This window comes from Brugia malayi, assembly GCF_000002995.4.
Source record: "Brugia malayi strain FR3 genome assembly, contig: Bm_v4_Chr1_scaffold_001, whole genome shotgun sequence".
NCBI lineage: Eukaryota > Metazoa > Nematoda > Chromadorea > Rhabditida > Onchocercidae > Brugia > Brugia malayi.
This window is the reverse complement of record NW_025062475.1, coordinates 1,759,419-1,781,486: the sequence shown is the minus strand read 5'-3', so window position 1 is coordinate 1,781,486 and position 22,068 is coordinate 1,759,419. Positions and strand designations below refer to the sequence as shown.

At 25.2% G+C, this 22,068-nt stretch overlaps 5 protein-coding genes across 6 annotated transcripts; 2 read left to right on the top strand and 3 right to left on the bottom strand.

Annotated features, from left to right (window-relative positions):
• Positions 1-1,817: 1,817 nt before the first annotated feature.
• Bma-ptr-19 (Patched related family protein 10, putative) lies at positions 1,818-10,713 on the top strand (the record flags this gene model as incomplete). The annotated part of the gene is made up of 18 exons (XM_043076250.1): positions 1,818-2,083; positions 2,580-2,813; positions 3,206-3,402; positions 3,731-3,920; positions 4,192-4,394; positions 4,782-4,963; positions 5,443-5,509; positions 5,742-5,849; positions 6,317-6,489; positions 6,642-6,756; positions 7,297-7,432; positions 7,899-8,015; positions 8,154-8,316; positions 8,425-8,694; positions 9,389-9,479; positions 9,641-9,770; positions 10,168-10,321; positions 10,519-10,713. The coding sequence occupies 18 exons, from the start codon at positions 1,818-1,820 to the stop codon at positions 10,711-10,713; spliced, it is 2,991 nt and encodes a 996-aa protein (XP_042932184.1).
• Positions 10,714-11,081: 368 nt separating this feature from the next.
• On the bottom strand, positions 11,082-12,452 carry Bma-use-1 (uncharacterized protein; the record flags this gene model as incomplete). The annotated part of the gene is made up of 5 exons (XM_001894840.1): positions 11,082-11,270; positions 11,496-11,649; positions 11,764-11,915; positions 11,996-12,074; positions 12,301-12,452. 5 exons carry the CDS (start codon positions 12,450-12,452, stop codon positions 11,082-11,084), a joined length of 726 nt encoding a protein of 241 aa, XP_001894875.1.
• Positions 12,453-13,319: 867 nt separating this feature from the next.
• Positions 13,320-15,820, bottom strand: Bma-pas-3 (proteasome subunit alpha type 4, putative; the record flags this gene model as incomplete). 2 transcript variants are annotated; one of them, XM_043076249.1, is made up of 6 exons in its annotated part: positions 13,320-13,450; positions 13,758-13,872; positions 14,124-14,254; positions 14,498-14,696; positions 15,030-15,203; positions 15,818-15,820. In XM_043076249.1, the coding sequence occupies 6 exons, from the start codon at positions 15,818-15,820 to the stop codon at positions 13,320-13,322; spliced, it is 753 nt and encodes a 250-aa protein (XP_042932183.1). The 2 variants fall into 2 exon arrangements, with proteins under 2 accessions (XP_042932183.1, XP_001894874.2); XM_001894839.2 differs by lacking the exon at positions 15,818-15,820 and having other exon boundaries at positions 15,030-15,134.
• A 611-nt stretch (positions 15,821-16,431) lies between these two features.
• On the bottom strand, positions 16,432-21,054 carry Bma-try-5.1 (Chymotrypsin-like protease CTRL-1 precursor, putative; the record flags this gene model as incomplete). Its single annotated transcript, XM_043076247.1, has 8 exons — positions 16,432-16,647; positions 18,071-18,213; positions 18,289-18,461; positions 18,900-19,031; positions 19,932-20,022; positions 20,347-20,466; positions 20,672-20,710; positions 20,982-21,054. The coding sequence occupies 8 exons, from the start codon at positions 21,052-21,054 to the stop codon at positions 16,432-16,434; spliced, it is 987 nt and encodes a 328-aa protein (XP_042932181.1).
• Positions 17,032-17,680, top strand: Bm1154 (Uncharacterized protein; the record flags this gene model as incomplete). Its single annotated transcript, XM_043076248.1, has 3 exons — positions 17,032-17,082; positions 17,297-17,434; positions 17,558-17,680. 3 exons carry the CDS (start codon positions 17,032-17,034, stop codon positions 17,678-17,680), a joined length of 312 nt encoding a protein of 103 aa, XP_042932182.1.
• Positions 21,055-22,068: the final 1,014 nt, after the last annotated feature.

The following is a 22,068-nucleotide window of genomic DNA, read 5'->3' as shown; positions in this document are numbered from 1 at the left end:
AAATAAATATAAAGAAAAGAATGAAATAAATTTCAAAAATATTATTAAACAAAATATGGTAGATTTTTTTTTTTATAGAATTCTAAAATCTCAAAAGAAAAAAGGAAAAATTTTTAACTAAAAAAAAAAAAAAAAACGATGAAACTCAGTTCATAATTTCTTTTTTTTTCTGAATAATAAACAAACAAATAAAATAAATCTTAAAAATATTTTCAAAAAAAAAAACACGAAAAATCTTTTAAAATAAATTTTCATATAAATATTATTCATTTTTATTAATAATTCATTTAATATCATTTAAAATATTAAATTTAACAAAATATCATTAATCTAAAAAATTTCAGTGCTTTTTTTTTTCTTTTATATTTTCAAATAAAATATTTTGCATTTTGTTTTTTTTTATCATTTAATTATATAAATATCACTGTCGCATTTAACAATGAAATTGTTTAATGGATGGGAAAAAAAAAAAAAAAAAAAAAAATTATGCGTGGAATGCAAGCCAAACTCTCGATAATCATTTAAGTAAACGAATTGTGTAGCCTAACACTTCCCGGTACATTGATCATTTTACTTTGTTCAGTGCTTGGTGCTATTTAGTATTATTACCTATGGTCAACACAAATTTTCATACTTAATAGTTTCAATGAATTTTGCAGTAAACAAATTTCAATACCTTTTCATTTCATTTTCATTCCTTTTCTCAACTGACAATGTTGCATTTTACAATTAATCAATTATTCATTTATTATTCATATTTCAATGAAAATAGAAATTAATTTTATTTTTCAAATTTTTAAGATTTTATTTTTTAATTTTTAAGATTTTAAGATGAAAAAAACAAAAAATACTTGTTGAAATTTTATTGCTAATTGAGAATTTATAGTTTCAAATGCATAATTTGTGAATAATTCAAAAAAAAAAGTAATGATAAATTTTAGCTTTTTTAACAATATTAATATTATTTTGAAAAAAAAAAAATTTCAACAATTTTCAATTGCATTCAAACTTTTCTTTTTTTTTTTTTAATTTGCTTCTATTTATTATTATTATTAATAATAGATGTTTCTATTTTTATTATCATAAATAAAACTAAAATGTTAAATTCTAAAAAAGGAAAAAGAATTTTATTCAAAAAATTTAGGTTATTGTGTTGTTAACCTGAATTTTTTTTTTTTTTTTTGTGATAATATTAGCAAACTGTAACAGATTATTGCTAAATTATTTTAGAAGCTAATTAATCTCAATTTATGAAGATAATTAATTTTAAAGTATATTTTAGTTCTCTCTTAAATAGATGTAACTTTAAATTTTAAAGCACTTATATTTGTTGTCTTTCATCAATTTATCAATTTCAAATAAGGTCAATGTCAATTTTGTAATCAATTTTCTCTCTTCATATTGGTAATTCACATCCTGCATGAAAGAAATCAATCTTTCAACTTAACATTTAATTAATATATTAAAGAGTTTCGTTCATAATCTTTTGCTTTCTAAAAATTATAATTAATCATTTAATCAAAAAAAAAAAAATATTGGTATATGGTAAAATAATAATGAAATATATAAAAATGGAATAAATTTTTGATAATTAAATCCATTTTGTCGACTTTTTTTTTTTTCATTTGAAATTTCCTTTTCATTTAATTAATTAATTTTTCTCATTGATTTTATTTGTGAATTGTGAATGATCAATTATAAATTACAGAATTGGAAGAAAAAAAAAAGAGAGAGAGAGGGAGACGAAAAGCAAAGAAAATATCAAAATTTATTAGTTCAATGCTTTTTGGGTTTTTTTTTTTTTTTTTTTTTGTACAATGCATTTCAATTTTGTACAAAAATATATTTCTCAATTCTTCGAGTATTATATTCTACTAATTATTCATCATCCATGGTTCTTTATTTCAATTCCAATACTGCTAACAGTTACACTGAGTATTGGCTTACAGTACCAACAGAATGCTTTTGTTAAAGATGAACTTAGTCAGTATATTCCGATTAATGCACAAGCCGGAAATGAATTACAACAACTTGATGAGTTATTTCATATTGATGATTATGATCCATTCTATGCTACAAGAAGGTTCGTTATTCATTCATTTATATTTTTTCTAAATTATTTATCTTAATTCTAACTATCATTCATTTCATTTATATTTTTTTCTAAATTATTTATCTTAATTCTAACTATCATTCATTTCATTTATATTTTTTCTAAATTATTTATTTTAATTCTAACTATCATTCATTTCATTTATATTTTTTCTAAATTATTTATTTTAATTCTAACTATCATTCATTTCATTTATATTTTTTCTAAATTATTTATTTTAATTCTAACTATCATTCATTTCATTTATATTTTTTCTAAATTATTTATTTTAATTCTAACTATCATTCATTTCATTTATATTTTTTCTAAATTATTTATCTTAATTCATTCATTCATTCGTTCATTCATTCATTTATTCCATTCATTTCATTCAATTAATTCACTCATTCATTCATTCATTTAATTCAATTCAGTTTAATTCATTTCATTTCAATTCAATTCATTTCAATTCATTCATTCATTTCAGATATGATATCAAACGAACTGGATATATTATCGTACGAAGTATTGTAAATGATGAAGATGTACTGAAGCCAACTATTTTAGATGCAGTATTAAAATTATGGAATGTAATACAGAGTATTCGAGTTGAAGGACCAAATGATACGACTTTTGATTATCCATCAATTTGTGTAAAATTTCCAATTTCACCTGAATTTGATGAAATTATTGCAAATATTTTAATGCATAAATCATCCAGGTAACAAATTTTAATAAAACTTTCCATTCCATTAAAAAAAAATAAGTAAAATTTTTATTACTTTCAATTTGATTGTTTTCATTTTGAAATTTATTTGTCCGAACTGATTACTTAAAAGATCTAACTTTTTTTTTTTCTTTTTTTTTTTTTGATTTTAAAAAATTTTATTAAGTGAAAGCAAATTTTTTATGATTCTTTTATTTTTTTGCTTATAATTGCTTTTGCAAATTTTTTTATGTTATTTAAAAATAGCATTCCTACTTGGAAAATTTCATTGATTGCTTATCATGCAGTAATTTATTATTATTTTTTTTCCTATTATTCTCTATTTTAACTATAAATTTTTTAAAGATTTAAGAAACATTTTTTTTTTTTTTTTGAAAAATTTTTAGACTACAAGAAGAATGCGTGTCAAATCCATTAATAACTGCATTCAAAATGTTTTTAAATGGTGATTTAAATCCAAAAAATGACACTATCGATCAGAGAGTTTTGAAATTAGTGGCAGATTCAATCTCATTGGACTTATTAACTAGTATTTGCAACTTTTTGGGTGGTATTACATTTGACGAGAAGCATCGAATTTCTGGTCCTACAAAGCCATTATGCTTATCAAACTTTTTACCACTTTCTTTCATTTTTGTTTCTAATCGTTTAACTTTCATTAAAACTTTTGAATTTATTACATTTTAAAATTTTGGCTTATTTCAATTAATAATTTAAATATGAGAGTTGGCATTTTATCACTGAAAATAAAACATAACTTTTCTCCAAATATTTTTATTTGTTGAATTGAATATTTACAATATTTCAGAAGTGAAATAAAAAGCACAATATGCAAATAAGATAAAAAATGAAATATTTTTTATTAAATTAAAAGTAAAAACAAAATGCAATTTGAAAAGAAAGATTTACAGGTGCAAAAGCAATTATGTTACCTTATGCATTGCGACATTCAACAGTCTTCCAGGATAATTTAGCTGAAAAATGGGAGCTAAAATTAGCTGATTTCTTATTGCAATATGCTTCAAATATTATCAAAACTTCCTTATGGACTTATGAAACGATAGCTATTGAAAGCGCTAATGGTCGTGAGCAATTAATTAAGTAAGTAATACTTATTAGTAATACTTATGCTAAAATTAAAAACAAAAATTCATTGTATTTACTTCTACTAAAATTATTAATTTTAAATGAAAAATTCTTCTTTCAAGCTAAAAGTTTAAATAAAAATAACAATTTTTTTTTAATAAAATTACATCATAACTAATTTTAGTAATTACTAACTTATATTAATTTATATTATTTGTAACTAACTTATATTAATGCTATATTATAGAAATTAAAATAAATTAGCATAGCTAATAATTATTTTCAGAATGTTACTTCCAAGTTTCCTAACATTATTACTGTATACAATTTTATGTTGCTGTCTACCATCTTGGATTTATTCTCGACCATGGTTAGCTGCTGGCGGTGTTGTCAGTGTAGCAGGTGCTATTATTAGCGCTATCGGTTTATTACTACTATTGGATTATCATATTACAAGTGTTGCATATTTAATGCCATTTGTTATATTCTGTAAGTTTTACTACTGTATTTTTTAAATTCTACTTTTAGAATAAAATTATAAATTTAAAATAAATTCTATTTATCAATAATCAAATCATATATTCTATTCCTTCATTACTTAGCTAATTTGCAAAAATATATAGTCTAAATGCTCTTTGCCAATCTATACTTAGTAAAACGCTTATTCCACTGTTCAGATTTTGTTCTATAAAACTTTTCGGTATGCCATAAAAATTTTCAAAAACTCTGACGTACTCAAGCATTGGTATAGTTGTTCAATATTCTTCTGCTGGTGTTTGATATTTTAATGCTAATAAAAAAAAATCTATGTTTATTTTATTTTATTTTAATAAATATATTTTCAAAAAAAAAAAAATTCACTGTTTTAATTTATAGCAGTTGGAGTTGATAATGTATTTATCACCTTATCAGCGTGGCGTTCAACTTCACTTACTGATTCATTTGAGTTACGTATGAAAAAAGCATTCACAGATGCATCACTATCAATTACAATAACATCGCTTACTGATTTTATTTCTTTTATTGTTGGTTGCTTTGCACCATTTAAATCTGTTCAAGTAAGCATACATTTTTATTAAATTTTTATAAAAAATAAAATTTTTAAAAAAATTTTTTTTATATACATTTAAAAATTTTACTTTATATATATTAATTTTATTTCATAGTTAAAAAAATAAAATTTAAACAAAATTTGCTTTATATAGAAGTAATTAGATGAATTTCATATCTAAACGATAACAATGAAATTGACATTTTATATTATTGTTATTCATATGTGATCATTTCTCATTTGATTTCTATCAATTTATATTTTTATAAAAAATTAAATGAAAGTGTAAATATGAGAGAAAATAAATGTCATAAAAGTAATTTATGTTTGTACAAAATTTAATGTAAATGAAAAACTTAAATAAACATTTATAGTATTTAAATTAGAATTCTCGCAAAAAGAATTATTTTGATTACCTAATTCATTAATCTAATCGTGAAGAAAGAATTTGAAGTGCGTTTAAATTTATTTTTTGTTTCTTTTTAGTCATTTTGTTTGTATGCTGCAACGGCTATTTCATTCACATATATTTATCAGTTAACTTTTTTCTCGGGTAAGTTGCATAAGTTTTCCATTTTTTTTTTAAAAGTAAGTAAAGTAGGACAAATGACAAAAAAAAAAAAAAAAAAAAAGAGAAAGAAAACACTGCTTCTAATTCGGGAATCAGAAAGGATGACACTTCGGGAATCAGAAAGGATTGACACTTTGAGTAATAGTTTAAGTTAAATCAATAATGACAATTTATTTCTTGATTGTCAACCATATAGATATGATAGACTTTTCAGCTATATTAGTTTTAACAAGTAAGCGTGAAATTGCTAAACAACATTGCTTAACATTTCAAAAAATGATAACGTCAAGAAAACGGAAATATTCCGGATCACATTTTCAAGGTTTGTTTGAAATTGCTCATAAGATCAAATTTATCAATAAGATTGAATATATTCCTTACATAATTTTTTTTTTTGCTATCATGCTTTTTATAAGCAAAAAAAAAAAGATTGAGGAAATAAAATTGATTATTAATTGATCTCATTTTTTGTTAAAATAATTTCTTTTATTTATATTTTTTCAAAAAAAAAAAAAAACATAAATTTCTTTCATTTTTAAATCAAATATTCGAAATTAAAATTAGCATATAAATTTTGAATTTTAGTATTAAATAATATACGAATTGTAATCAAACAATGGAATAATGTTGTAAGCGAAAATAATTAAAAATGAAATATAGAAAATAAAATTTGAAAGTAACAAACGAAAAAAAAAAAAAAAAAAACCAAAACAAATTTATTTATTCTATTCTGTATAACAAAGAAGTTTAAAAAAAAAAAAGTTAAAAAGATGAAATTTCAATTTTTAGTTGTACCATATAAAAGTCACACAATTTATTTGTCAACAATTAAAGAGGAAAAGAAAACAATAACTTATCGAAATAATCATTTAATTGCAAACTTTTTCCGTACAACTTATTCCGATTGGCTATTGAAACCGTTTGTACGATTAATTGTACTTCTACTTTTCATCCTTTATCTTGTAAGTTATATAAATGAACTTTAAAATATTTCATCTCTTCAAATATTAATCCTTCTTTTTAATTACATCTATTTAAAAATTTTATCACATCAATTAGTATTTAAGAAATTTTCGTTAAAAATTAAAATTTTTGATTTAATTTTTCACTACAGATAGTATCAATTTGGGGTTGTTTACATGTAAAAATAGGCCTTGAACCAAATAAATTACTTTCAATCGATTCATATGGTCATGAAGGTTTATCTGTTATGGAAAAATACTTTTCTGGTCAGTTTTATTTTATTTACAAAATGAACAAATTACAAATGCGATGTGTAAATTAATTAAAAAATGTTAATTAAAAAGTTTACTGATCCCATCTATTTGCTAAATTTTTCATAGTAAACCATTTTATTTTTTTTTTTTTTTTACTTTAAAAAAATAATTTTTTAAATTTATTCATTCATTTTTAGTACTTTTTTGAGATATTTCATTTGCCATTATCATTAATCACTTATGATATTAAATAAATTTAAAAAAAGAAAAAAGTATCTTGATTAATTATCACGAAATTAAATTTTTTTTCTCCAAAAATAATTTTTCTCGTCTATTTGAGAATTTTGTTTAAATTTAACTTACAATTACAATTCTTTCAGCTACTATGATTTCTCGGACTTAGCTCAACTAGCTTAATTAGTAAAATTAAGCTAATCTATGCTTAAAATTGTTTACTCTTAGATTTAGCTATCTTTCATTTTCATCTTAGCATTGTTAAATTAAAAATTTTAAAAAATGAATTAAATGCATCTGCTGATGAAATCTTATTAGATTATGGATCATATCTACATGTATGGATGTATAATTTGTCACAGATCAATTTTTCAAATCGTCAAATCTGGACGGTATTAGAAGATGAAATAGCATTGTATGAATATACCGAATATACTGGACTTAGTGATTCATGGTTATTAATTAATTTTAGAATATATCTATTCCATAATTGTTTTAAAAATTTTCCTTTCATATTTATAATTGTTAGATTTTTTTTTTTTTTTGCTTTTTTATTCAATTCTAAAATTATTCTTATAAGTTCTAATTTTCTTTTCGGATATAGCTAAAAAAAAAAAAAATATTTCTCTTATATGATAAATCTACCAACTTATTTATTCATTTAATTCAAATCTTTTAGTAATCAAATATTTTAAATGTAAATTATCATTAAAAAAAAAAAAAAAAACTATTATCTTTACATATGCAATTTTATCAATGATCTTAAAAATTTTTTGCATTTCTAACAAATTTAATTTTTTAATTTCTATTATGATAAAAGTGATAATTGTTGAGAATAACTACAAAAAAAAAAAAAAAAAAAAAAAAGAACTTATAAGATTGTTTGATAATTTCAAAAAAAAAAACTGATGCAATTTTAGGTTACGAACAATGATACAATACTTTGAAAAAAATAATATTGCAATAACATCCGATAATTTTGTATATATTTTAAAAAATATTTTTCTTTCTCAACCACAATTTGCTCGTTACAAACGGTATACTTAACTATTTATTTATTTACTTTTTTTTTTTTTTTTTTGAAACTCTACGAAGTATTAATTAGATTCTAATAGTGTAGATCTGTTGTCTTAGATTTAAAATTTCAATTTATTCTATTGAATGTTTCATTTCAGTGATATTTTATTTGATTCTACGGGTAATTTACTTGACGTTTCACGTGTTCTCGTTCAATTACGTTACGTTGGAGCAAGTAATCAATCTCGTGCTATGCGAATTTTAAGAAATATTGCAAAATCACGTACCATTAAGACTGGAGTATATGCTGATTTCTTTCAGGTTATCATATACAAATTCTTTTTTTTTTTTTTTTTTTTTTAACAACAATGATTTAATTTTAGAATTTATAAATTTTTGAATCTATACAAATTATCATTAATTTTTTAGTTTGCGGAACAATATGATGCAATGCTTCCGGGTACGTTATCAACAATAGCAATTGCTAGTTTTGCTGTTATCATTGTTTCATTATTATTAATACCAAAAAAAGTGACAACATTTTGGGTATCATTAAGTATCATTACGGTAAATGTGGGTATTCTTGGTTTTATGACATTTTGGAATGTTCGACTTGATTTTATCTCTATGATAACAATTGTTATGAGTGTTGGCTTTTGCATTGATTTTGCTTCACATTTGGCATTTAATTTTGCTAAGGTTTGTCAAATTTTCTAATCTTTTTTTTTTTTTTTTTTTTTGCATTTTATTTAAACTTAATGAAGAAATTTTACATTCAATTAACAATCATATTTTAAATTTTACATTTAATTAATAATCATATTTTAAATTTTACATTTAATTAATAATCATATTTTAAATTTTACATTCAATTAACAATCATATTTTAAATTTTACATTCAATTAACAATCATATTTTAAATTTTACATTTAATTAATAATCATATTTTAAATTTTACATTTAATTAATAATCATATTTTAAATTTTACATTTAATTAATAATCATATTTTAAATTTTACATTTAATTAACAATCATATTTTAAATTTTACATTTAATTAATAATCATATTTTAAATTTTACATTCAATTAACAATCATATTTTAAATGTTATTTTTAGCCTAATGAATGATAATGTTTGATTTGAAATAGTATTAGGATTAATTTCTTTTTTCCTTTTCCTTTTCCTTTTTTTTTTTTTTTTTTGAGATACAATAAAATGATGCTTGTTAAAATAGTAATTTAATGAATGAAAAATTAAAATTAAGAATTGCTATTCATTGTAAGCAATATTCCTTTCATTCACTCCTAATCATCAATATTACATAATTTATCAAAATGATAATTTTGAAATTATTTGATAATTTCAAAAAAAAAATTGAATTCTTTTTAGGATGAAGGAATAAGCACTTCTGAGCGAATGCGTAATGCTTTATATAATGTTGGTGTTCCAATAATACAATCAGCCAGTAGCACAATTATTGGTAAGTATTAAAATTTTTTGAAAATATTCTGAATACAACAGAATAATGAGCAAAAAAAAAAAAAAAATGTTGTAAATGATAAAATAAAATGATAATATTTGAACATTTTATAGCTGTCATTTAATTTATAATATTCTCATTTATAGGAATTTCATTTCTAGCATCTATTGATAGCTATATATTTCGTTCATTCTTAAAAATGATTATCTTAGTGATAACACTTGGTGCACTACATGGTTTACTAATACTTCCTATCTTACTTACATTATTCAATTGTGATAACAAAACTACGTATGTTGTTTTGTACTTTTCAAATTTTACCTAAAATTGTTGCTTTTTTCATTCATTTTTGGATAGTTTGTTTTTCCTCTTTCAAATGACAATTAAATAGCTATGAAAAATAGGCGTAAGATGATCATTTAGTATCCCCTCAAATAATAATAATAGTAATAATTTATAAAATTCTCATATCAAAAAGACTCTCTTGAATAGACTCTCTTTTAAAAATTATACTTAAAGTTAAAAGCGGATGGAATTAATATAAGTGCTAAAGAAATAAATAATCTGGAAAATAATCCTGAATCTCTAGATATTACTGCCAAAAAAATTATTGAGTACTTGAAATATGGAAAAAGAAAACGATTAAAAAAAAAAAGGAAATTAGGAATTACAGTTAAATGTTTTACAGTTATGCTACGTCACGAAAGGATAAATTAAATGTAAGAACGATGAAAAAAGTATCAAAATTAACATTAACCTCCTCTTTTTCTGCATGGTATGATTCGTCTACTATAACTGCAATAGATACTACTCCTAAATACATTCATACTTGTAGAAATCCAGTAAGTTCTTTTTTATTTTTTTTTTTTTTACATTTGTAATATAAAAAGTTATAAGTTATAAATTTTACTTCAAATCTCCAAAGTAATTCTGAATTTAAAAGAAAAAAAAAAAAAAAAAAACAATAAGAAAATATCACATTTTGTCACAATTCATTTAAATCTCAAAATAAAAAGTAATGAATCATTTTCATTTTAAGATAGTATCACATCTCGATATTATCACATTGCAATCATACTGGGATCATCAATCTTATCACCCTAATGTGTACGAAAAATACTGTGACAACGAACTGACCAGTACACTACATCAAACATTTGTACGACAAAGTTATCCAAATTTTTACACTTCCTTTACGGATTTTAGATACGGTAGTATTCCTCGTTCACTGTAATTTTAATTCTATAAATAAAAAATACAAAAAATTGATCTATTTCAGCTTCCTTCAGTTGCGTAACTTTAACTTGTCCTGATTTCTGTCATTATTTCCATCATTCATAATCGATACAAAAAATATTGTAACTCTCGACTATGAAGTACTGGATTATAAAACATTTTTAAAGAAAACTAAAGAATTCTTTAACTTAAAAAAGTAACACAATTTGCGATTTGAAAGCTAACAAAAGGCTATCCATAATAGGACAAATTCTCCTTATATATCTGAGAAACCTATCAATTCCTTTGCTTAATGCAATTTTTCGGACGACTACTAACAAAATATGTGAAAATTTTCAGTGAGTTCTATAAGCAAAATTACATATTTCACGAAGATTTTTTAGTGAAAAACCTCATGACAATTACCATAGCTATAAATGACATAATAACAGCACAAATACCTATAATATATAAACAATCACACCATGAACGATATGCACGCTCTTCAAGTCGCTTGCTTTCCCTTAACAAACTTCCTTTATGACTGTTTGTTGCCTTCTGTAACCGAGACAGTGTCTAAAACATAAAATATTTAAAATTTCTAAAATTAAATTTGAGCTAAAATCCGTTTTATTCATATAAATCCAAATTTCCCAAATAATTTCTGTATATTCCTAATTGAAAATATAAAAAGAATTTTACATTATTCTGGAACCTATCGATCTTCATCAAAAATGTCAGACTGGTTCCTCATCCCATTCTGTCAAATATATTTTTAAAACAGAAATCCAAAAAACAAACCGCGTTATCTTCTTTGATGACTGAACTGGCTGTTGAATATGTTTGTTTCATTAAACGTACCATACCAAATAATTCATCCATCAAATTCTCCTGCTTTTCAGCTTCACGTCGGGCAATTTGTTCCATGTCCAAGTTAGGATCAAGCGATGATGACCTGATCAAAAATTAAATGTTGCAAAAATAGCAAAATATATTAATGAAAAAAAAAAAAAAAAAAATGGGAAACATGAGACTGTAAAATACAGCGAAACATATGATTTATTTAAACCTCTCTGGTCCATCAAATAACTGCATGCGCAAATTAGCCTGATATGCGGCCTTCTTTTTAGCTTTCATTAAAACACTGTTTTCAGTCGAATCTTCAGTAGTAATTTCAGAATCTGCTGGTAAGTCTTGCTCATCAATAATTGGGGCAGATCTCTGAAACAGATTAAAAATTTTTACACAGTGCAAATACTTTAAAGGATCTTCATAGATTATTAGATTAAAAAAGACCTTACTTTTTGTTCTGCTTCAATTTGAAGACGTAGTGTTTGCAAGTCTTCTCCATAATGTTTTAACACTTCACTATCAATATTCCTGAAAAATAGCATTTCTGGACAAGATAAAACGAAAATTAACATAAAACTACTGATTTAATCTTGTTTTTTAAGGTGAGGATGACACCTTAAACTACATTTTCTCTTTTAATGACAATGAATACAATTGATAAATAACAGTCACTGAAATAAGAACAAACCATAGGCGACAGTACGATAATCACAAAATTGTGCATTTCAAAATGCAATGAAACTAAAATGCTTACCTATTTTTTTGTAATCTGTCGTATAATTCTTCCATTTCTTCCAAAGCAGCATTAAGTTTGATTATATTAAAAGAGATACTCTCTGCACAAAGCCTCTCAGTTCGACCTAACAGATGTTGGAAGTTAACTTCATCAGCTGTAATGGTTCCCATCACGGCTGCTGAAAAAAAGAAATGCGAAAGTTAAGGATTTCAGCATCATCCTATGCCCAACACTGAAATCATTGATTGCATTACAGGTAACTAATATGATGCAACATTTCCCTGAAAACCCTCTTTAGATAATACAAACCCAAAATGACCATCACAATACCACCTAATAATCTTTCCTATCAATATATATTCCAAATAGAAAGATTTGAGGAAGATAAAGGAGAAATACTTCTCCTACGTGGACTGGAAACTTATAGCAATACTAAATTTTAGGAGAAATAGGGAAATAGTAACTATGGAAATGATAACTCTGCGATTACAATGACGGGAATTTTCTTTAAAAAAAACCAGCAGTGTATGTGAAGTAACAACAGTTTATTGGAAATAATAATTATATAATATAGTCCAAACACATAAATTAACATACCAGCAAAAAGTATCCTATATATCTCAACTGTATGGAAAAATTTGAGAACTTATAACATTACGCTTAGATTTCATAGGATTATCTTATACACTTCCAAAAAAATTTTTTTTGACAATACATCCACATTAAAAATGGTGCAGAAATTATTGCTATTGATTTAGCATATGTCTCAGCCCGATATATGTGTCGAATGAATAGCAATAATTCTGTTCGCCTCTTCCAATATTCTCATATAATTCAAAACTGCTATCATGAAAACATAACAAACAGAGAGTGCCATCACGTTAATTTTTATATGTTAATCTGATATAGTTTAAACGATGAAACTAAAATTGAGGTTCACGCTGATTTTACAAACTAAAAAATGTATCCCACCCGTACCACTGATGGATTTCATTTTATCATCAAAACTATAAGAATCTGCAGCTCTTAATTCAAAATTAAGCAGACTGCTGCGCCTCCTGCTCTTTTTCTTTCTCTTCATGCTCTTTAATCAACTGTGAGACCTCAGCACTTGTCAAATTCTCCACCACTGTTTTGTCGTTGCGTCGTGTTAGTGTTGCCATTTCAACTGAAAATTATGAGATTAAAAAATGATGACATGAGAAAAATCAGTTAGGACTGACAGAAATAACTAGCAAATCACAGCAGCACATATAACGATGGAAGAAAGGTTGGAAATTGGATGCCAAATTAAAAAAAAATACATGGTAAATCCCTTGCCCTTGTTTCAGGTTGTATTCAACTATTCCACCTGCTAATTTATTGTTAGCACCACAAAAAAAGAAAAAAAAGAAAAAAAAATCACAAAAATATGATACAGAGCTTTTAACCACTGAATTAAAATTTAAAGTTTTGTAGAAAGAAAAAAATTATACTTTTTTCTGCCGATAATTTCACGTCTAAAGTTTTTGACAAGACCTTCATGGCCAATTTCTTAGCTTCAACCAAGTCGGGTGATTTGTATTCCTGCTTTAGAAGCGATACGGCAGCCTGAAAAATCATCTAATAAGCTGATTACAGATATGATCAAATTAGCATACGTAATATGTTTTGTAGTTTATGTAGTAGTTCAATGTTTTTAGATTTTAATAACATCAATGTCAACAATAATTCTAATGAATCACCCATTTTTCGAAATGTTAAGTAAATCATTATTAAGAAAAAAAAAAAAAAAAAATAGAAGCAAAGGGTCAAGACTGCCACAGTAATAAATACTTATGTATTAAAGGTATCTATATTACCTGATGATTATTTCCTATGCATGTTGCTTTCCAACCGGTATAATTGCCACTCGGATCGGATTGATAAAGCTGGTATCCAAAATGCTGGTCCCAACCCATATAGAGAAGTGAAACGCCAAACGGTCGTTTTCCTATAGAAATCATCGATTAGAAACATTTGAAAAGTCCATATTTTTACAAAGTGGGCATGGACAACTTAAATTTTTATCACTTCACGCTTGCAGAAGCCTAATCAATCAGAAAGCGTTCATTAGCTATTATTAAAATACTACAGTCAAACTCCTAACGGCAAAATGATGTTTCAACTAGAATGCAGAACTACATCACAATTTTGTTACTATTCTTTATAAAGAACTGTAAAACATGAAACAAACCTCCAACTTGTGTATAGCGCTGCTTCTCATTACAAAGCGTCTGCACTAATTGCTCAACAGGAATATGCTCACCATAGCTATACTTGTAATCTGCTGCCCAAAATCTTAGATGATTTATCAAAATGTTAGCATCGGCTGTGATTCCCGCAACCGTACACGCAATATTATCTGCCAACCGATAAATTTTTTCAGTTAAAACCTGAAATTCGATATAAGATAGAAAGTGAAGAATAATACTAACCACAATTTATATAGTTGTTTGATGCAGTACGTAATAACTACTTCTCAGTAGATCTTTCTGTTTTGATGAAAAGCAATTAGTCAAATTTTTAGAAGGAAACCACTGTTTTCAAACACAGACTTTAATGAAAAATAAAGCAGTTCACCATTCTTCTAACACTTACTTTCCTCCTTTTATTTCCTAACATTAAAAGACTGACTTCCACATTTTTTATCAAATTCATTTATAGTTTAATCTTTAGCAAGTAATTAATAAAACTAGTAACTACTGCAGGATATTAAAAATCCATACTTCATCGTCAAGCAACTTATGTACGTTCCGTTTCTCGGCAGCAATAAGGATACCATCAGAGGCTAAAATACCAAGACAAGTACCCGCATGGGATATAGCCTCCATTGCATATTCCACTTGGTAAAGTCGACCTTCTGGTGAGAAAATTGTTGTGCGAGTATCATAACGTCGAGCCTAAATTGGGTTATACTAACTCTCTCTAGTAACGATACTCTCGCCAAGAATTAAACATATTTATATAGGCATATTTCATTCTCTGCATTGTATAATACATACCGATCATGTATTCAATAACGTGGAACGTATAATACGCAAATTACGGATGACTAGTACGTCATACTTATGCTTTTGAGAATTTTAATCCCTCATTATGTTGTCTATATCTACATAACGCGTGAATTATATTATGGATTTTGTATAAAGCAGTATAAGAAGTTGGTTTATTGGAATATCCTATTTTTTATAATGGAAACAACATTACTCGGGATGTTTTTTCTTGCAGAAGAAAAGAGTTTTTGGAGATAGAGCAATTACAAATAACTAACTTGGATTACTTCTACAAAAGCAAACTACGAAAAATCGAGAACAAAATCCCATACAATATTAACTGTTTACTTAATCATCGAAAATATTTGCAGTAATTGCCAAAACAGACCAATTAGATAATGTTATGCATTATTTTTAATATGTATTCATAAAATAAGAAATGATGACGACTTACGTCTCAAACGCTGTACAAGGATAAGAATATTACATTTTTAGTAATTTTTAATTAAAACAAAAGTTACCATAACTTAAGCGATGTTATCGTTGATTTCTAAGCGATGACTCTACCTGCAACTAAATGAGTAATTAAAAATCACATAAACCAACGCTTTCACAGCCAGCAACATATCTAGTAAAGATGATGACACTGAATAACATTAATTTAACAACCTACCACCTACACCAAATACCGCCCCCTCACGTCAAACCTTACGCTTCCACTTCACTTTCTTGGTCTACTTCATTTTCCGACCAACGCGTCCGGCTATGTACTGTCACAAATTATCTTTGACACGGACTCTATGCAAAAATCCATTTCCACGACAATGCATGACGAATGTATCCGAGGATCAAACAAAGAGGTAAAACGTCTTAGACTGGAATGGAAAAGTCAAAGCAATTAATCATCTTTAATTAATGAATTTAATTTATAGGGCTAGAAGTAGATTGAATCCGTTCTTTCTTTCTTTTTTTTTTTTTAATTAAAAAATCTCTTATTTAAAATAAAAATCCTTAATTTTATTTTTTTAAAATTTCTAACTTTTTTTTTGATTAAAATTTGTTCAGATATCTTTTATAGTATTAGAAAGGAAAATTAATAATAATGTAAATTCAAAATTTGATAAGTACTTTATTCTCATGACAAATGTTTAAGATATAAATCTCGAAGAACGGTATCATAACCAGTGAATATATCAATATCCATAGCATATAATGAAATATCAGTGTACACTTGAGCTCGTGGTGGATTACCTCGTCGTAATTCCTTGCATTCTGTTCCATAAGACAGAACACCAAGTAATGACCACTGACCAGTTGATCCAAGTACAACTAAACCACCTCCACTGTCGCCCTGAAAACTGAATTGGTATACATTTAAAATTAAAATTATAATTTCTCTTATCTGAATTGAAAATATTACGAGAATAATACAGGTTTCTTGCTAATAATTTTAATGATAACATTTAAATTTGATAATTTGCATAATTGAACTGGATGAATTGAAATTCGTAATTGTCATAATTTTTTATTATTTCCTCTGTAAAAGTGCTTTGAACGGTTGTTATCATTAAGTGGAGTGTTAAAAAAGGTGAAAATTTCCATGGGTCATAATAATTCAAACCAAAATAAACGTCAAATTAAAAAATCTAAAAAACGATCTGTAAAAAAACGAAAAAATTTGCCAGATAATAAAAAGTATTGTAAGCAAACATCACAAACAATAAATCATCAATCTATGAATTTAATATATAGCAACGATAAGGAAAAGACTGAAAACAACAATCAGGTATGTTAAAAAAATTTTTTTTTTCCTTTCTTTTCTTTTTTTTTTTTTTTTTTTCAATATTCTAAATGGAGTAATTAATTAATGCACAAATTTATAGGTGCAATCTTGAAACTAATATTTTTGAATTTTCCAATTATTGAATCATTTATTCCTAAGTGCTTTAAATGCTTGAGTGATGTTGAAGTAATTTTACAGTAATTATAATAAGTTATAGTTATTGTCATGCAATGAGGACAAATGTTTGTGTGAAGATGAAGTGGATTTAATGGAGCATATACAAATTTTATTGGATTCTTATCCCAAATGCAATTTTGTTCAGCAAATATTGCAAACATTATGCAACGAAGGAACGGTATAATTAATAATTTATCAATTACACCAACCCAATGATTAGAAAAGCTAATGAATAAATCATTACTTTTAATATTACTTACTTTTTCGATTGAAAAGAATGTCTCAAAAATAGCAATTACAGGTGACTGAGAAAATAATAGCACATCTCATCGATAGATCAATTCGTAGGCAAAGAATGATCCAAAAGCAAATTAAGATTTTAAAAAGCAGCCAGATCAGAAAATCAATCGCTGATGATAAGTGAATATTAAGGTATTGTGAACTTTTCATTTCACATTTATTTCATTTTGGCAACAGTAATAAAGCAACGAATGAGTCAGAAACAAATTAAACAGTTTGAAACTTTCAAATTTTTTAAACAAAGATGAAAGTTATCTTAAGTAAAGAAAAATAAAAAACAGTTAATTCTAGGAATTTTTAAGGTTTACAATATGAAATTTTAAGTTGAGAATAATTTCAATAGTGCTATCAGAGTCATTTCATGCTTTACTGTTCCAGAATACTTGAAAGTAGTTTTTTCCTTATTTAAAACAATAATTAGAAGAGCGTCCATATATGTAATAATTACGATGTAAGTAAATGTCCTAACTGCAATTTGAAATATTCAAAATTTAAACAAGCAAAATTAATTAACCCGACATGTACTTGCCACCCTACTTTCTATTGCGCAAATTGCATCCTCTGTTTTCGATATTTTCAAACATTTTAGTCGATTCATTGTCTTTGGAAAATTGACCAGTTGTAAATTATTCGCTAGCTCTTCACCATCAGAAGATGCTGAAATTACAAGCTTTCGACGTAAAATCATTACGAGATTTTTTCTAGCTAAATTTAAAAAGCTAAAGAACTTACGAATAGAACCCCAACCATAACCAGTTAATCGTATTTGATCTTCTTTTCTGATAATATTTCGATGTCCTAAGCAAATATAATTAGTTAATGGCCCTTCAATTGTGTCCTCCAATTCTAGCAATGCAAAATCTGCCATTAGACATTTCTCATTAAAAAATCGTCCATATTGCGCCCTAAAATATGCAATATAATGCAATCTACAATATTAATAGTAATTATTTACAGTGATTTAATGATAATAGAATATGAAATATCAATCAGTTTATTCAGTAAATAAGATGATTTCAACTTTTAAAATATTAGTGTCTTAATGTGTCATATAAGCAACAAGAACAAATCATAAGAAACTTTTTTTTTTTTCTTTTTTAATGAGAATGTATCTCAATTATTTAGTATATTGAGATTTTCAGCATGTCATCATATCGATAACATATCACATGAGCCATAAGAGTTATTAAATTATTCCGTTTGATCGAACTTAATTGATTGACTACCGATTGATTAGGTTAATTAGTTGTTTCGGGACGAATATCTTCATATATAGTAATTTGCAAAATTAGAAAACATCAATCATAAATAAAATGTCAAAAGTAATAATTATATAATTTAACCTAATAATTCCGCTCAATTTCATTTCTGGTGCATTATTGCATAAATTTCCATTTCGTTGTTGTATGCAATTACTACCATATAAAACGGTATACTTTTTAAGAGATTCTTCTTGGTAATAACCAAAAGATACACTGAAAATTATTATTGGTCAATTTAAAAATTTACCTATATTATTAAATTCTAAAATGAAATTAAAGTATATGTATAATTTATGTATTCATTTTAGAGCTCAGCTAGTAGCAGCACTAATTTTTCCTTGTTTTTATCGTCTCAAAGCCTTTCTCATCATCTTTGGTATCTGTCATCTTAATTAAGCGTAATCACTAATCAATCTTATATTCTAATCTTAAATTACAATTCTAAGTTTTGAAAGATTAAGTAAAGCAATTGTTAGTTAATATTATGCAATTAAAATTAAAGGATCTTAAAAGTAAGTACACATTATATGGGTGTTATTATAAAATCAACTGTTTCCAAAATATTTCTTAGATATAAGCTATAAGCCTAAAATGAAATTTTAAGCATCTAAAGTTAGCGACCACAAAAAAAAAAGCAATTATGTGACAAAAAAAGAAAAGAAAAAGCAACTATTTTTGTCGTTTAAATATAAACGAGCTAAACAAGTAGAACAAGAAGATGAAACTATTTCAGAATTAGAATCTAATAATTTCTTCTGATCTCTCTGCCTCTACTAATAATTATTCATTATGCTTCAAATTTACAGTTTATGAGTAACTTTTTCATCATTGTTTTGATGAAATGGATAAAATGGGTAAGTGTTGTTAATAATAAATGTACCCTGATGATGTCATTTAGTGAATAAAATGGTTTTGCATTTTCAAAAAAAAAAACCGATTCATAAGTTTATATACCTTAAATTCTTTTGTTATAGCTAATTATTACTAGGCTATTTGATAAAACTCAACTGATAAATGCTAATATTTTGTTTTTTGTTCTGTATCATTTTTTTTTTTTATGAAAGCATTGAAAATTGTCTATAATATTTAATTGGAAAAAAAAAACAAACAAACTTGCAGGGCTTTGTGGCAAAAATTCTTTTAAAGCAATGCGCAGCTGTGATAACATGCTTTTGTGATATCAGTGTTCCAGTACACACATATACTATAATCATAAGAAAGATTTATTTTTTTTAATAGTGATGCAATTCGGAAAATAGTTTTAATGAACGTTGTTTATTCGTAGTTAAATGGTATTTTAATAAATATACATGAATTAGTGTAATGATGATATGTGAAAATTGCTTCAGTCAACAGAGAATAATTTGCTACAGCATCATTAATTAATGAATATATTTCATTCATTTTATTCATTAGCTAATTGAAATTTTAATAATCAAAAAAAAAAAAAAAAGGAAGGAAACTACTATTTTATAAGAAAGTAGAATATGTTAAAATTTTTTTTGTAGCAAAAAAAAAAAACACAAACTACGGCCATGAAATAATGCTACAGCCCATGGCATTTCTCCAGGTGATGCATTTTCTCCGCCCATTATTTTAAATTGAATTTTCCCATTTGTTAGATTAGTAGTGCCACATTTCTCTGGATCTGTAATTATTCATAATTTTGTTAATTGATATCAGTGCATTCTTAATAAGCATCATGCATAAGTTCTTTGTTAGAATAAATTCACAATTATATTCGAATTACATTCCAAATTTTTGCAAAACTAGTTAAATTTTAAATTAATTTGATTTGAATTTATAAAAAAAGAAAAAAGAAAAGAAAAAGTGAAGAAATGGATAATTCAAACCATAATATTTGTCCACTGGATTCAATATATGTTTGAGAGCTGAAATATTCGCCTAAAATTCGTAAACCTAAAATTCGCCTAAAATAACTTCAATCCTTTTTTTTTTTTTTTTGTCTATAGTTTAAGTGTTGGATTTAGTAATACTCTGATAGACAGATGTTTAAAGAAAAAAACAAAACAAAAGATGAATTAAATGCTTTTTATTCGAATCATCTGGAAATTTAAAAAAATCTCGAATATACAATGTGTTACTCTTGGTGAAATAAAAATATCGTTGATATTAAAAATGAAATTATTATGATAAACTAACATTCGAAACCTAAAATACCATCAAGTAATAAAATCATTATCATACATCGTTTAACCATCTTTTTCTTCCTCATCTAAATGAATCAATTTATAATTCTTCAATTACAACCGTTCCTCTAAAAAAGACACGCAAAAAGTATATCATACATTCATACTGCTTCTTATTTTTGTTTTTTTTTTTAAAAATTTCGATAGAAAAGCGCAAAATTTTGTAAAATTTACATAACTTTTATGAATGTAATTTTACAACTGAAACAAATTTTACGTAAACGTAAATCGAATTTACAGGTAAATTACTTCCTCATATTTTAAATAGATTCAATATTCATGAAGCAGTATGCAAAACAAATTTGCTTAGTGTTCAGTAATAGTAATGGCTAAATTTATAATTCAAATTGAAAAATTAAAGATAATACTGAACTAATTCTAGTCTAAATTTAAACATCACCGATTTGATCTGATTAAGGTTTATATACAATTCAACAGATTGTAATAATTTTTTCGTTTATTCCTTCGAAAATTATCAAATTCTTAAGTGGTACCTTCTCAGCACCTTCATCGATAACTTCTATTAGCTCACAATTATCTAAATGTACTATCATTACTAATTCAGCTGACTTAAAAGCAATGGATTAGCTCGAACACAAGAACTAAAATTTTGTTTACAAATAGAAAAATTCAAACTTTTTGATCCCACCCTTAAGTCCACTTAAATATTTTAGTATTATAATCAGATAAGATTTTAAGCATAAAGTATGAAAAGTGATCAATCAGCTATTTAGATTTAGAGGACCTTTGAGCCTATATATATATATATATGTTTAGAAAATAATTTTACTCATCAATGTATCAACCAACTGGCACAGTTCTTAAAAAATACTAACACAAAAAATGATAACAATCTCAAAAAAAAAAAAAAAAATCCCGAAATTAAAACATAAAATTTCATTAAAATTTCCAAGATTTCGAATTATAACAAAATGACACATACAAATGGCAAAATATATCTGATACAAAACAAAAAACAGGATAAAATTTCATTTATGGAAGCAATTAGAGAATGTTATCTCAAAAAAGTAACGAAAATA